This window comes from Glycine max, chromosome 12 (genome assembly GCF_000004515.6).
Source record: "Glycine max cultivar Williams 82 chromosome 12, Glycine_max_v4.0, whole genome shotgun sequence".
NCBI lineage: Eukaryota > Viridiplantae > Streptophyta > Magnoliopsida > Fabales > Fabaceae > Glycine > Glycine max.
Genome location: NC_038248.2, coordinates 3413355 through 3429880, shown reverse-complemented (window position 1 = coordinate 3429880; position 16526 = coordinate 3413355). Strand labels below are relative to the sequence as shown.

Genomic DNA, 16526 nt, shown 5'->3' with positions numbered 1-16526 from the left:
ATAAAATTAGTACTAATTTATTTTCTTTATTAGGTTTTTTAATTTTTTTATATTTATTTTTTAAAATAATTATTATACAAGGAAAATACTTATTGTTTCATCGAGGCAAAAACTGACAATTACTTACACATTAAGTAAAAATAATTACTTTGTGGCACAATTTCTCTTATTGTCCCCACTGTACTTCTAGCATTGGCCGGATAATGTCTTCATTCTTCACATGATTCTTATATATAACAAACGTTCATAACTTCCTTCGTAATAAGCACTTAATGAACATTGACAATTCCACCTATACACTTATCCACTCGTCATGGTAGTGAGATTCTCCTATAGTCAAAATACATTTACCCATTCTTAGAATGCACATCTTGACTTTCCATATATATTTATATTATTAATTTTTAATACACATATTTATATTAATTTTTGAAAATTTAAATTAATTTTCCCAACACAAAAAATTAAAATCAAATATATGATTCATTTAAATTTCAAAATTTCATTATCATGATTTTTTTTCCAACTCGTATCAAGATCATTTCATAATAGGTTGTGTCATATCTCTAATGATTACCTTCTTATAATTTTCATGTCTAATAAACTAAATCATATTTTAGTAAATAATTAATGAACAAGAATAACTTATCCCACTTAATTTATAACATTCCAAACATTTACATAATGGGTGGTGTCACATCCTCCTATGAATGCACTCATGCACCTGTCGTGTCTAATCAACTAAAGCATGTCATTGTAAATATTTACTTATCAAGATCAACTTACCTAAATTTAGAATAAGTTGATAACCTACTCATTTTGCATTATTATATACACTAATATACACTATGTCGGCATAAAACCAATTCAAACCAAAACAAAATACTAAAAAAAACATCTAACGGCCCAAAAACTAAACCGGTTGTTGAGTCGGCCGAATGTGACATATTGGCCCATACGGCAGGAGGGAGATATGTGTTGCTACGTGGCAGACAGGGCCTCTTTTCCCATTGTTTATTTCCTTTACTTTTTTTTTAAAATACAAACACGTCATATTATATCATTAATAATAAGAAATTAGATACATGATGGATTAAAGTAAAAAATATGTCTATAAGGAAAAGACCTGGCCATCCTAACTAGCTTCTTATGAGTATCTTGATTGACTTGTCCACATACAAACTTAATAAAAAAAAATTAAAAATACTATAAATTTTTTCCTTACATTGGGAAAGAATAGTACCAAATTCACATGACACCATTCACACAAATGATAGAATGTAAATAAAATTAAAAAAAATGTCTTTTTTCTGATAATTTGGGTCGACTGTAATTAAGGTTTCTATATTTTTATATTGTTGAATTTGATGCTCAAACTTTAAAAATATGTAAATTTAGTTTTTATTTAAGCCATTTTTGGTTTTTATAAATAATTAATTAGGAATTAAATTTACATGCTTTTAAAGGTATGGAATACATCAATATAAAAATACAAAATCTTAATAAAAAAAATACACAGAGATATAATATTAGTATAGATAGATGCTGGAATTTTCTTGCGTGTAGGACTTTTCTTGCTGAAAAAGTGTTGAGAGAAAGCAAGGGCAGCTGTCATACAGTCATAGGCTAGCGCGTCTATATCTGCCTTCATTATTGGTAAAGCATTAATCTCCACGTGGCCTTTCCTTATCATAGTGGTAAGATGTGCAATTGTACATATAGCTCTTAATGTTTGCTTTGACTTTGTTTCATAGGCTCCTTTTTGATTACGAAAATGTGGAAGAGAACGGGTTTTGAAGAAGAAGCAGTTCAATTGATCAACTCAGATTTCAGGGACCTAAGTCTAGCTGCTAATAGACTCGCCCATCATGCCATCAAACTTGGTGGCATTGGCTTTGGAGCCTCTTTTTTCGGATTGTTTGCTGCCATTGCTGCTATGTATGTACTCTTCTTACTTCTTACTCTCATTTTTTATTATATGGGTAAATATTAGTTTATTACTTTTGTTAGAAATCTCACTTGAGTTATGCTTTTATTTCTTCCATTTTGCAATTTTATTCAAGTTCTTTAAAACTGTATCAGATTTTGCTTTCGCTTATCTTTTAATTAATTAATGACCTTCATCACTCAGTTGTTTTATGGATCATGTGAGTGACTCGCTTGCCCAGCAAGCGGAACTGGAATGAATATGAATAAGATGTTGCTGTGATTGGATCTAACTCCATATATCAATCACTTAGTTGTTGCTCTGTTTTTATTATATATGTTACGGACGAGAATACTTTCATGTTAAATTTGTTCTATAACCCTAATTCCTAAGCCATGTTTTCCTTCTCCCCCCACAAGAATGCGGAATAATGCATTCAAACTCTTTTTTTTATCAAATGTTAATTGCTAGTTTGTTAGTAATAGGGATCCAACACACTATCTTTTTCTTTCTTTCTTCTTTCTTAAACACTTAATCAACTTGTATCTCTCCATTCAAACTTTGTATTCATGCTTGTTGAGAAATTTTGACGTACTTGAATACTGGCATGATGTGCAATCAATGAGCCGGTCATTGAATTGGTTCTCAGATGAATTTTTTTTTTAGCTAATTAGATTGATTGCAAAAATATATAAAACTGATACAGCTCAATCTAACTGAACTAGTATGGATAGAATTCATAAGTTAAAAATATAATTACAAATTATTATGAGTTTTACAATATACATTAACTCGAGCGAAATAATTAATTTTATATTAAGATGTAATACATAACTTTATTAATAAGTATGGATAAAATGAAAAATATTGAGATAAAATATCATATAGTATGAATAATTTAAACATTTATGTGCTATGTTTTCTTTTACTTTAATTATTAATAACTGTATATATTTTTTATTAGAGCAATAACTGTTAACGATCAAAATAATTATAATAGACTATAGATTGTATCCAATACAAAATAAGTTGCTTACATAAAGTGGGTGGATGATGAAATCAATTTTGAGTATGGATAAGGTTCATTCGACAGACAAGATATTATTAAAGCAGGTCCACCATCTTATCTGCTCTCCTAATGTTAATACACACGCAGTCAATATCTTCTGTGTTGAATTGTTTGTGGTTATTCAAAGTAATAGTTTTTTATGTTATCCCACAAGGAACTGTGAAGCGCATGTGCATGGTGCAGCCAAACATTTTTCTTTTTCCATTAAAAAAAGTTGTATTCATATAAAAATCCATACAATCTATGTTTAGCACAACAAAATAGAAACAGACTTTGTTAGAGCCAATTGCACAAGCAAGCACACTTTGGAATTTACTTGGTGTTAGCTTTCATAGTTTTTCTATGACTTCCCTGATTATTGTAACATGTTTGCAGTTATCTGTTGATTTTGGATCGTACAAACTGGAAAACAAATATTCTCACAGCACTACTCATTCCATACATTTTCTTCAGCTTGCCTTCATTAATTTTCGACGTCTTCAGGTGACTAGCGTGTCACGCTTTATTGTGTTCAATTTTGTACCATCATTTTTCTGTAATATTAATTTTCCTTTTTATTATCATTCTACTTACGCAGGGGAGAGCTTGGAAAATGGATTGCTGCAGTTGCTGTTGTATTACGCCTTTTCCTTCCAAGACACTTCCCTGGTATGGTATAACTGCTTACAGTATAAGTTAGTGTCTCCTAGAGCAATGTGCTTTTACCCATTGATTAAACTTGAAAACATGCAACTATTTTGCTGCTATCCTTATTGATGATCAGTGTCATTCTAGAACAAAGTACAACCAACTCAACATTTCTTTAGGACAAAACTTGGATATATTTTAGTTTCGTTTCCCAATCAAAATTGAATTTTCACTTCATTACTTCGCTTGATAAAATTTTGCATTTAAACTCAGCATAAGTTACTAAAATAAAATGTCAATATTGATAGGAGAATGTTAAAAAATGGATTATGAGTCTCACTCAACCTTATAAAATCAACTTGTAAAGTGAGGATTGCACCCAACTTATATAGTCTATTTCGGATCTATCATTAATTAGTGTGAGACTTCAACATGTTTCCCTTTTGTCCATAACTACTGTGTCATGTGAGACTTTCAACACATCCCGCTATCTAGGAGTGACCTAAATTTAGGTGGTTTTTTCCAACCAAGAACAACACTCAAAACAATTAAGGAACTACTAACCCACTTGGTATCAAAGATATATATATCAGTCTTCTTAATAATACTAAAAATTAAGTATAAGGTTAATAACCGGTATGATTGTTACTGCAGATTGGCTGGAATTGCCTGGTGCTCTGATTCTTCTTATCGTTGTAGCTCCTTCTCTAATTGCAAGCACCTTTAGAGACAACATTGTTGGGGTGGTAGTGTGCCTCATCATTGCATGTTATTTGCTGCAAGAACACATTCGGGCTTCTGGTGGTTTCAGAAACTCCTTCACTAAAGCTCACGGCATATCAAATTCCATTGGCATAATACTTCTGTTGGTTTATCCCATCTGGGCGCTGGTGGTCATACTTTTTTAGGCACCACCATTTGGACTTGGTTGATATGTGAGAATTAAACCAAGTGTCTTCTGTATCATTCATTTGTTGCAACTTGATATCTATAAACACCCGGCCATTGTTTTGTGATTCATGTTTGTCCTAAGACCTAAAGTTAGCATGTGTTAAAAAGTGGAATAAAATCTCAGTTTAAGTCCTCTGGTTTCATAGAATGTAGAAAACAAAAGATGAAGAGGATTGATGTGGTGTCTTTCTAGCTGTCGTGTATTCATAAATCATGTATGATTTGGGAAATCGTTGTATTTTTACCTGTGGGATATAATATAAATTTACATTTGTTGCTGCTCTGTATTATTACATCATTTTGTTTCCAGCAAATGCATTCCTAGCAACTACAACAGAATTCCCTCTGAACATGAAAACTCAATATGCCAAATAGGTCAAGACACCAGAGGTTTTCGGAACTTGCAAAGTATAGCAACTTTAAAAGTAGTTGCAACTTATTTAGTTGGACTTTCTAGTTCTTAAAAATACTACTTTTATCTTTATCACACTTCAAAAGTGTAATTTCCGCCATCTCTTTAACTTATCATTATCAACATATACTCAAAGCATTGTTAACAAGCTTAAGGTCAAGAGTGGCGTGAAAAATAATACAAGTTCAGCATTACCCTAATCCACTGTATTCTAATGGCTAAAATTATAGACTTGATGAGGGAACAAGCACTAGGCCCAAAATGGCTTGATAAAAAAAAGGAGCAAAAGCACATGTTCCAAGGCCACGAAACATCAAGCTTATCAGAATTTCCAACTATCATTTTGTAATCTTTTTAAGAATGCTGAGTGGATAAACTCAGTTACTATTTCAATATAAAGTTTTATTTGTAGCTTTTCACTTAACTTAAGAACCAAAGTGTACAAAAAATTAAAATGGATTCTGTGGAAACTGTCTGGAATCAGTATAATTGCATATATAATCCCCGATAGCCACCTGGCTCAAACCATCTATGCCTTCGCTTCCTTGTATAGTTGATCAATACACTCCTGTAAATAATGTTGGCAAAGAGTAACATTTTTTATTAAATTTGGAGAAAGATTTCAACATGCATTTTAATTTCTGGTACTCTAACATTAGAGTAGGATTCCTCAAATGAGGAGGACAGAATTTCAGAGCAGATTTTTGTAATGTTTTCACATAGATCAGATTATGGTTCCATAGACATAACAAATGTCAAGGGATCAAATCTGACCTGTATTATGTACTTTTAGTACCACTGGTACTCATTAATATAATATTATTTTTGCAGAAAAAAAAAATGAGTAACATTTATATAATTAGTAAGTGGAAAAAACCTGGATGCAGTTCCTTGTGTGTTGTTTGTATTGTTTTTCAATTAGAATTGGAGTTTCATTTTGGTAATCCACATAATTTTAATGCAAACTATTATCACATGTTTTACCGAATTAAAACTCCAATTCTAATTAGAAAACAGTACAAACAAAACCTAAAAAACTGTTTCTAAGTTTTGTAATTTTGTTCTTAGAAAGTAAAGCACTCCAAAATCTAATTGAAATTATGAATAAGGTAATGCTTCCTATTAGCTGAAACTGGTGCACATTTTGGTACAAACCATGAATCATACTACTAATTCAAGATGTTAAGGAAACAAATAACAAAAATAAAACTGTACTACTATAAAGTGAAATAGAAAGTTACGAATTACAATGTTGATCACAGAACAAGAGACAAACCTTATACTGCTTGAGCAATTGAGGTCTCTTCAACTTGAATGTTGGTGTTATCAGATCTCTCTCCATGTCAAAGGGAATTGGTTCCAAATGAACTGCTTTTAGCAGCTCAAAACCTCTAAGCTGATAGAATATCAATAACGTCAAATGTAACCAGCAAGACCAAAATATAGCGTAACACCAGAAACTAAACGAGTAAACTCTCAGTAGTCCTTGAGATTGTTTGGGTTGATTATTCTCTAACTTGAACAAAATGACATTCAATTTTAGCCTTTCTTAGGTCCAAAACAATGATAAAAGTAAAAAAAAAAAAAAAACTAAAATGAATGAGTTTTTTCGAAGTTAGAAACAAACATAGCATTCATGACCTAATTATAACGTAGGACTAATCTGAGTGTTTATTCAAAATTAAATTCATGGATTTGGGCATTCTATATACATACTTGGTGTTTCTGACCAGTGTTGTTGAGCTCATCCAAAATGTATTTTCTTGCCTTTGGATTTTCACATAAAGATTTGAAATCATCTGTAGAATTATGCTTCACTGCCCAATCCTCAAGGGCCTTTCTTTCAGGGACCACCACTGCCACCAAGAAAGATTCAAAACTGTTTCCATAGACCCAAATCTGCATATGGAATATTATACATAAATTTAATAGTTGAGCTATTTGTAAGTCCACTTTCCCTACAAAACTAGGCATCCAACACAAATGCAATGCAATGCAATTAATGTTGCTCTAATTTTACTGAATGTTCTATGCTTGAAGCAGAAACATACCGATGTTATAAGGGGGCACTGTAAGTATTTGTTTTCAATATTCTCCACAGCAACATATTCTCCTTGAGACAACTTAAAGATATTCTTTTTTCTATCAATAATTTTCATGGCTCCATTTGGCTGCCATTCTCCAATGTCACCTGTAATGATTTTCAAATTATTTTAAAACACGCTGCATTTTGATGTTCATGACAAAACTCCCTAACTTGATCTCCTATGTGCCCTCTTCACTGGGATTCCAAATTTAATGACCATAGTTGAACTAATTCTTATACGAAGGTCTTTCTGGATTGCTCAATTATCAATGAAAATCCCCTTGAGGCCTTGACCATTTCAACACAGCATATCGAGAAATTACCTAGTGTTAATAGTCCATAAAACCCTTTTGACTGTGTATATGCCATTCTATCTAGTAGCAGTTTACATGATTCTGAGTGGTGTCTAAAGTCTAAACAACTAAGAATACTGAACCATTAAGTGGAGAATCCTAATGAAGCTTGGAAAAAGGAACTCTTCATTGACATTGTAGACCACCGTTTATTTCACAACAATATGAGGGTTTACCTGTATGAAACCAACCATCAACCATAACCTCTTCAGTAAGATCTTGATGCTTGTGGTAACCAGAGAACAAGGTATTCCCTCTAAGGCAAATTTCTCCCCGGGCTTCACTGGAGAGTGCATCATACCCCATCTCTGGCACAGATTCAAGCCTGGACTCAATGGTTGTCATAGGAACTCCAATCGTTCCCATCATAGAAAACACATTGCTTATTGCAGTGAAACACCCACCACAACTTTCGGTAAGACCTGTCACATCAAAATGATAATAAATTAACATTGCATAATTAAATGGCTACACACCCTCATAAGCAAGTGGATTAGAAATATGATTAACATGTAACTAATACTTCTATAGAATGCATTTAAGAACAAAAAAAGTAGAATCAAATCAAGGAATGCCAGAATCATGCTACAACAGATTAACAGAATTAAAATTTACTATTGAAGAGCTGTCATAAAAATGACATAAAACAATACACCAGCACTTTTTAGCAAAAGATGCAGATACCATACCATATCCTTGTGACATAGTAGCTCCAAAAGTGACCCTCAAAAACTCCTCCACATGCCTAGGCAAAGGAGCAGCTCCTGATAACAGGAGACGAACCCGTCCACCTAATGCTTGTTTTATCTATCCATAAAACCAATATTTCAATTTTCAAAACGAGTTTCTGAACAAGAATCACAGAGTAAAATAGAATACCTTATCAAACACAAGCTTATCAAACAAAGGTGCTGCTTTGTCTTGGGGAAGACCCTTCTCCAGATATCCCAACTTGCTGTCAGTAGATTCTAGATTAGTTTGCACTAGGATAGAAGTGGAGAAGTCTAAAATGGTAGTAGGGTTTGGTAGCAGTACATACTAGTTATATGCATATTGAAACAATGTACTTTGCAGTGCTCCCCCAGATGAAATTTTGCTACTGATACCTTCAGGCACAAAGTATATAGTCAATGCTTATTGGACAATATAGTTAGTACTTACAAGAGTACATGTAGCTTAAATTCAATACTTAGAGCACTATAGCACATACCAAGATAAGAGCGCTAGTACAAGAAGCATTCTAGCCTTACCAGCATAAACACGATCATAAACTCTAGGAACGGCACAAAATAGAGTTGGTTTCAGTGCTTGAATATCTTCCATCAAGAATCTGACATCCTGCCAGAATTAACATAACAAAAATCCGTGAGAGAAAATATTAGATAATGAGCCAGAATTTAATAATAGGAATTGAATACAAAACTTACGCCTTGCCAAAATCCAATTGAGGAGCCCTTGTAAATGCAATAGGTCTCCATTATCTGGTCATATACATGAGCAAGAGGAAGGAAAGAAAAGTACACGTCGTCTTCTGTTCCCTATGAATAATACATAGTTTATGCTTCATGTGAGCACATATCATTACATAAATATGACAAGCTCATACATGTCTTTTTCCTCTTCATTCATCTACTTATAGTAGAATATGACTAACACATTCGGCATGTCCCAAGTCCCAAGAAAACTGATGAGCTTTAATTTCTGTAGCATCAGGAAACTTCATTAAGTCTAGCCATACATTTATCTAATTCATGGAATCATGGAAAAAATATATGGCACCTGTGTTCTGTACTAACTATAGAGATAAGGTCCTGAGCACCATGTTATTGTGAGAATGACAAAATAGAAGTGCACAAAATGAAAAGGAAATGAAGCCTTGAAGACTATCATCACCTACAATTCTCACATACTTGTAAATAAATAAATAAAAAACACAAATGGAAAAACTAATAAAAGTTTTTCTGAGGGGTGGAGGTGGCAGATTTTTCCCTAGCTTGAAAAATATAACATGAAACTAGTGAGAAAAATGATTATCATACCACTCTGTCAGTTAAATTAAGTATTTGGTCAATAGACAACACTTGAGTCATGAAAGCCTCATTCTTAATAATGACCCCTTTGGGCTCGCCTGTTGTTCCACTTGTGTACATGATTGTGCAGATGTTAGTCTTATTTTTCAGTGGAAGGTCTAAATCCATATTTCCCTGGAGAAATGGAGATACAGTATCAAGTATTAAAAAATCTACTTCACGATACTCAATCAAAATGACTCTATTAATTATAAACATCAATATTAAATTAAGAATCAGGGTTCCTACCAACTGGAGAAACTCTTCCCACGAGAAGCAAGATGCACCAAGCTCCTCAGCTTCCTTCTTTTGTGTGGTTGAAACATTACCAAAACTCACAACAGCTACATCAGTAAATTAAAGAGGTTGGTTACCATTAAAAGATGGAAGACAACTAATAGTAACAGAGACATAATAGACACATTTGACTTACTTTTAAGACTGGAACACCGATCAAGGCATGACAAAACCTGTGGAAACAGTCATCACTTTAGTAGGAATTGGGGGGGAAAACAAAAATATAAGAGAAATACCCAATGCTGTCCCAGATGATAGGATAATTATTTTCAGGAAGCTCAATGGATTACTTAAAATGTTACAAGAATTAAAGCAAATAAAAATATAAAAAAGGACTAGCAGTATGTGCAACATTCTATCAATTTCAAAATATAATACCTGATTTTAACTATTGTTTTAAACAAGTGGTTTACAGAAAATAAATTTATATAACTCATTTTAAAAGCTACTAATGAATTTCTGATCCTAGAATTTGTAACAAAACAGATTGATGGCCAATTGAAATAGTTATATGTTGAAGGTATCTAACATGCAAAGCTAGCATCCAGAATAATAAAGGGAAAGAAAAACTTTAATATGGTTCATCTTGCTGAAACAAAATCCCTCCAAGGAAACAATAAAGGTTGTGCTCCAAGAAATATGATAGAACTTACAGAAGGAAACTTGTTATCCTGTACAAATGCAATCGAAACTTCAGCATGGTTTATGATAAACTCCACAGCATTAGGACCTGTTAGGCATAAATTTAGAGTCGTTTTCTAGCTGAATGACACAGTGTAAAAGATACATGACAAACTCTGAGTTCCCGAATTCCTTGGGAAATTTTTTTAAAGGTTTAAATATATTTTTGTCCTTAAAATTTAGTATTTTTTTGTTTTTCATTCTTGTAAAATTATTTTTTTGTTTTTAGTCCTTAAAAGTACCTTAAACAATGCTTTGAAGAGTGAAAAAAACATTATCTAAAACCTCATAAGAACCACAAGGACTAAAAACAAAAATACATTAAATTGCAAAGACTAAAAAGATATTTAAGCCTTTTTTAAATAAGTAAAAGCAAACACATTGAGAGTTATTGGAAAAGGAACAAAACACAAACCCAGGGTGTCATATAATGGGACATATGTTACTGCATAACTATTGCAAGCCTGCAAACAGCAAATTTGAATCATGTCACTCAAGTCCCACTGGAAAAATTGCTAAGGATGAAAATACAATATAATTATAAGGTATCAATCCTTGTGATGTTAAGTGAAGAACAATAATACAAACAAGGTTACAAAACTAATTTTTTAGTTGCCTATTCATAATTTTAATTAGGAACAATAGAGAAACGTTACCAACGCACTCTTTCTAAACATACTCTTTAATTACTGAATGAATTTCCAATGTGGGCACAAATAAATATCATGAGCCCACTCTCTATTAGGCGAGTCTGTGTGAAAGAATATGTAGATATCATCGCTCTTCAACCAAATAATTACTTAAATTTAATTTTATCCCTAATTGTGTTTAACATACTAAAAGGGTTGGTTAAGTGTAATTTCCCCTACAAAAACAAGGTGTCTTACCTCCATTGCAATTATCCATTCGGGGCAGTTGGACCCATATATGCCACAACGGTCTCCCTTGTTATATAAAAAGAACGAGTTAGATTAATTGCATACATATTTCCCAATACATAGTATCTTAAATAGAGCAAGATGGGTTACAGGATTGACATCACGGCTCCTCATGGCGGAACCCATTCGGATGGCAGCATCATAAGCCTCCTGATATGTGATCCATTCATAGGGACCCACCTGCAAATTCAGTTCAATGTTCACATAGTGTACCTAATGCATGTAATGTTCATAATCTGTAATGTAATGTTGGAGGATAAATTTGACATCATTTTATTTTGTACGATCAGATTGAGGGATCAATTTAATTAAGTGTGTGTTTAGATGTTTTCATTATAGAATCAAATTAGGATTAAAATTCAGTATAAATTTATTAATCTAACAAAAAAAGTTACTCAAAGTAACATCAATTAAAAGCTACTTAAAGTTAAGAATAAAACTAATATAAATTTTTCGCTAATTGAAAAGTGTCAAACAGATCAAAGCTAAATCAAATTTGATTAACTATAGACTCAAGTTTGGTGGTTCCAAATGTGAAATCAAACAAATTCTAAGTTTGACGACATAACATAATTATTATATTTTTACATATATACTACAAAATTACTGTATTTAAGAAAAAATTGTTTTCTCAATAAATAACACATAAGGAGCTGGATTACAAAAATTGATAGGCGACAAATAAAGTCAAACTAGAATTGCCAGGCTACTTCTTGTAAAAAGAAATAAAAAATTGTCAAGCTATTGTCAGTAAGAAATGATGGAAGAAACAAAAACACATGAAAAAGTTGGTACCTTGGAATCGGATTTTTGACGCCGACCCAGCATTGGGTTGCTGGGGCACCTCGTTGTCGTGTCCCTGCATAGGGAATCATGGAAACTGCTAAGAATGATTTCTCAAACCCCACTACAACTACAACTCACTCGACCACTTCCAATGCAATCTCCATTAGAGATACACCGTTTTTGTCTTTTGATGAATTACGTAGAGTTTGAAGTTCCTAATGACTGGCCTATTAGCTCAGTTGGTTAGAGCGTCGTGCTAATAACGCGAAGGTCGCAGGTTCGAGACCTGCATGGGCCATTTTGTTGATTTTCAAACTGTTTTTGGATTTTAATTTAACATCAAATATAGTTATCCAGAATTCATGAAATGAATTAGCTAAACATCTAATTTTTATTTTTATTTTTTTATTTTTGGACCTGTTAATGTCTAAAAAAATGCGTGAAATGCAAAGAATGATTTGACTTCTAAGAAGAACAAAACCGGTTTCCCTTGAGTTTTTCATCATAACTTAAAAACGTTTGTGCATTATGTACATAAACATTGGAACAAGGAATGCTATGTATTAATGAAAGTGACCTGAAGAATTCCCATGGAGATTCAAAATGAGAAGGTAAAACAGTCAAAGCATCCTTGGCATAAATGCATCTGTAGACAGGACCTGCTGATGGCTTTTCATGAGTTGCTGGCCTTGCCTCTTCCACCTTCACGGTGTACACCTCCGGCATTTTGAGTGGGGATTCGATTGTTAAACAAAATGGTGGTATTTTGTTGTCTAAAAAGCCTTTAAAGAATGGTAGTAGTAGTAGTAGATGGCGTTAGAAGAGTTGGTTGAGCTGAAAGCTGAAGCAATAAATTCCAAGATTACGTTTTGGATTAATATCTCAACTATTTATGTAACGGGTTTTTTTATTAGCCTCTCTATGCAGTTTGCAACACTAGTCTGTTTTCAGCACTGCAACCACCTTAAGCATTTATTTTCTCTGTCAAAGTTAGGTGTGAAGTTACCTTACCTCTTTTTATCTCTCATCTATCGTGCATATAGACAACTAGCATTTTTCTTCGGTAAAAACTAGAAAACTAGTATGTAATTAGTGGGTGTTTAGAAAATTATCTGATATCTTTTGTATATTTAAAATATCTACGAATAAAAAAATTGTATTTGAAAATGAATAAAAAAGGATAATAGTCACTTTTGTTCTTCAATATGTAATTCGCTGACAAATATGTTCCTGAAAAATTAAAATACAAAATTTAGTCTATGAAATTGTAAAAGGTACGACAAATATATTCGACAGCTTTGTCACCGAAATGATTGTCAACGTGATTATCTCTAATTGCCAGCATAGAAGTATATTTGTCATCATATTTTTTTTTACTTTTTTCGTCTTCTTTTTTTTCTGTCAAATGCGTTCCTGAAATATGAAAATAAAAATTTTAGTCCTTAAAAGGGTAAAAAGTGCAAAAAATATATCCGGACGTTAATAATAGATTGTGATTAATTATTATAATTTTGAAAATTTTATAATGACTGCGACAAAATTTTGGGAGAATTATATCACACCAGTAAGTGTCTGTTTCCGTTACCTAATTTTTAAGTTTCGTCAATGATTGAGACATGCATAAAATATTAACAACAGAAGTGAATTTTTATTACTTTTCTTTGATTACAAACAAATCAATCTTATGATTGTTAACTCTTGAATAAATACTATCAACATAGAAAAAGAAATTGTAAAACGATAAGAAAATCATTTTTTCTATTTAATCAAACACTATTTATTTAATTGTTTTTTTAAATAATTTTTTTATAACAAAATATGAATGTCTATTAGTATATGCAATGATATAAAATTACAAATTATAATAAAAAGTTTGTTGATTTTTTTTTTAAATCATACACAATTATTTTTTATTGAATGATCATTTAAAAAATCATAACCTTAAAAAAAATTATTTCAAAGAAGGTGAATGTTTTTACAAATTAAAAGTGTCATTGCAATTACAATTTTCCCTAAAAATTATTCATGAACCTAATTTAATTATAATGTTTTACAATAAGCATTTTTTTACTTGAACCTTTCATCAAACATGAGAGTGTAAAAAAATTATTTATAGTTTATAAAACAAGAATATTCTTTTTTCTTCTAGATTCAATTTAATTTACGAGTTTGTTAAAAAAAATGTCACAGTTATTATAATTTTTTTAAAAAAATTTATAATAATTAGTCACAATCTCCTATTAATGTTTGGATACATTTGTTGCACTTTTTATACTTTTGAGGATTAAATTTTATATTTTCATCTTTCAGAAACGCATTTGTTAACGGAGTAGAAAGACGAAAAAGTTAAAAAAATATTTTATGACAAATTTTAATAACCATGACGGACGGAAGTTAACCGTCGAATATATTTGTTACGCTTTTTACATTTTAGAAGACTAAATTTTATATTTTTATTTTTAAGAGACGCATTTATCACAAATTACACATTCAATAATAAAAAGTGAGTATTTCTCCAATAAAAAAAGTATCAAAGTACCGAAATGCTCATCCAAATAATTCTTTTAATACTAAGATTAAACCTTACTTTGTCTCAAAAAAAAAAAAAGGAGAAGATTAAACCTTACTTTGTTGCACCGCCCCTCGCCAGCTGTAGTGGTTACTTACTATTAGTAAGAAAAAAAATGCTAAAAAACATAGTATGACTGTATATGTTTACAAGAACTTTTTGCAACTTTATGTAAACTTAGGATTCTAAGACTCATTTTGGAAAACTTTTCGATAATTGGGTAACTCGGTTAAAAAATTATCAATTTTCATGATAGATCAAGAAAACAATTTACAAAGGAAAATAAAATAAAATAAAAAGTAATTGAAAACTTGCTTGAAATCTGTTTAATACTTTGACGAGTAGTGGATTTGTACAAATTTTAATGAAAAAGTTCGAAACCTTTATTATATTGTATAAATTAATATTTATAAACAAAAAAGCATGAGTACAAATAACTTCTAATAATTAACTAGTTCTAATAACTTTTAGCAGTAATCACCGATGATAACTTCTGATTTTCATTCTCCACCATTAATACTTTTATTGTATCGATTCTTCTTCTCTTCAAATTTCATTATTTTTTATAGTAGTGGTGTGAAAGTAAAATATATTGACAGAAAAAAATATATTAACACTTATTCAAACTAATTTTGTTCAAACTTATTTTGTTATAAACAGTATAACCATGATGGTAAACTGTTGAGTTTTTTTAATATAAGTATTTAATTGAGTTACATATTTCAGACTGAAATCCGAGATCATTAATAAAACGAAAATTATTCCGTAACAATTGATCAACACGTTAATATCACATCTTAATTCTTACGAGTTAGCTAGGAGTGCATAGTAATTGTATATGATTAGAAGATAATTAATTAAAGTTTACTAATGTAGGCGAATTATTGGTCTCAGCTGATAAAGCCACTTGGCTGACCATTAATGTAACACCCTGAATCATCCGGCTAATGAAAGTGTCATTTTCACGGCTCACGCTTTGACTTTGGACCATAGTTCGTCTTTTATTTGGTGTAGAAAAATGAACCCAATGGCCGATGGTCAATGACGCTTTCATTCTGGTTAAGAATTTTATCTGATTGTCTAGAAATAAATTGATTTTTGAAGATTATCAATTTTCTGTAATAGAGATTATTAACAAGATGAAGTTTTTTATCCGCACCTGTTACATTTGTTTTAACGTCTTGATATAGACCTTCTTATATTAGGGAGATTTTTGATTTTCTCTAATTGAGTATGTTCCGTTTATTGTTGTATCATTTTGAGTTTAATATAATTTATATTTTTTCCAAAAAGAATTTCATCAGCAGGAATATTAAGTCAAACCTCTTTATATATATATTCCACTTTCACGTTTTGTTTCTTGTATTCTTCACCGTGCCTTCCCAAGTAGTATTGACATTTTAACAATTGGGGTAACGATGAAATGAATCATGCATCGAAAAACAAAATGATACTATATGGACAAGTAAACAACAACAACAAAAAAAACTTTTTAGATTGGTTAGGCAACTCGTGTGATTTTCCTACAAGAGTAGGTTAAATATCAGTGACTTATGTATATCCAAATTCCAAAATAAGTGATGTATCAAGTTAGTTCACCCCTAGAAAAAGAAGTTTGCATTGGTGGGAATTGTTGTAACAGAACTTTTTATTAGGTGATATTCTCTATCATAGCCATCTTTATGTTCTAAACAACAATCGTGTACACTTCCCTAGCTAACTTAAATAATCATCATATGCACTACTGATCAACCTTAATTG

The 16526-nt window shown here is 31.5% G+C and overlaps 2 protein-coding genes and 1 non-coding gene across 4 annotated transcripts; 2 read left to right on the top strand and 1 right to left on the bottom strand.

The window, feature by feature from the left end:
* Positions 1–1643: 1643 nt before the first annotated feature.
* COR1 (cold-regulated protein) lies at positions 1644–4853 on the top strand. Of its 2 annotated transcripts, none has more exons than XM_006591753.2 (4): positions 1644–1938; positions 3372–3479; positions 3574–3644; positions 4278–4853. In XM_006591753.2, exons 1-4 carry the CDS (start codon positions 1775–1777, stop codon positions 4529–4531), a joined length of 597 nt encoding a protein of 198 aa, XP_006591816.1. In that variant the 5' UTR covers positions 1644–1774; the 3' UTR covers positions 4532–4853. The 2 variants fall into 2 exon arrangements, with proteins under 2 accessions (XP_006591816.1, NP_001238626.1); NM_001251697.1 differs by having other exon boundaries at positions 1869–1942; positions 4278–4531.
* Positions 4854–5314: 461 nt separating this feature from the next.
* LOC100790068 (long chain acyl-CoA synthetase 2) lies at positions 5315–13054 on the bottom strand. Its single transcript, XM_003540636.5, has 19 exons — positions 12774–13054; positions 12206–12269; positions 11501–11590; positions 11360–11416; positions 10888–10936; positions 10445–10521; positions 9928–9964; positions 9744–9838; positions 9465–9629; positions 8853–8963; positions 8676–8763; positions 8465–8531; positions 8305–8380; positions 8115–8232; positions 7602–7847; positions 7038–7177; positions 6703–6885; positions 6263–6382; positions 5315–5554 (listed from the first exon to the last, which is right to left on the bottom strand). The coding sequence occupies exons 1-19, from the start codon at positions 12920–12922 to the stop codon at positions 5516–5518; spliced, it is 1971 nt and encodes a 656-aa protein (XP_003540684.1). The 5' UTR covers positions 12923–13054; the 3' UTR covers positions 5315–5515.
* On the top strand, positions 12421–12494 carry TRNAI-AAU (transfer RNA isoleucine (anticodon AAU)). Its single transcript has one exon. It is a non-coding gene; the product is annotated as a tRNA-Ile (tRNA).
* Positions 13055–16526: the final 3472 nt, after the last annotated feature.

Coding starts and splice junctions, on each gene's coding strand:
- COR1 (XM_006591753.2), top strand. CDS start 1,775: ATGTGGAAGAGAACGGGTTTTGAAGAAGAAGCAGTTCAATTGATCAAC. Junction 1,939..3,371: donor TTTGCTGCCATTGCTGCTAT/GTATGTACTCTT, acceptor ACATGTTTGCAG/TTATCTGTTGATTTTGGATC. Junction 3,645..4,277: donor CCTTCCAAGACACTTCCCTG/GTATGGTATAAC, acceptor TTGTTACTGCAG/ATTGGCTGGAATTGCCTGGT.
- LOC100790068 (XM_003540636.5), bottom strand. CDS start 12,922: ATGCCGGAGGTGTACACCGTGAAGGTGGAAGAGGCAAGGCCAGCAACT. Junction 9,965..10,444: donor AGGATAACAAGTTTCCTTCT/GTAAGTTCTATC, acceptor CTGTTTCCACAG/GTTTTGTCATGCCTTGATCG. Junction 7,178..7,601: donor TGATGGTTGGTTTCATACAG/GTAAACCCTCAT, acceptor AAATCATTACAG/GTGACATTGGAGAATGGCAG.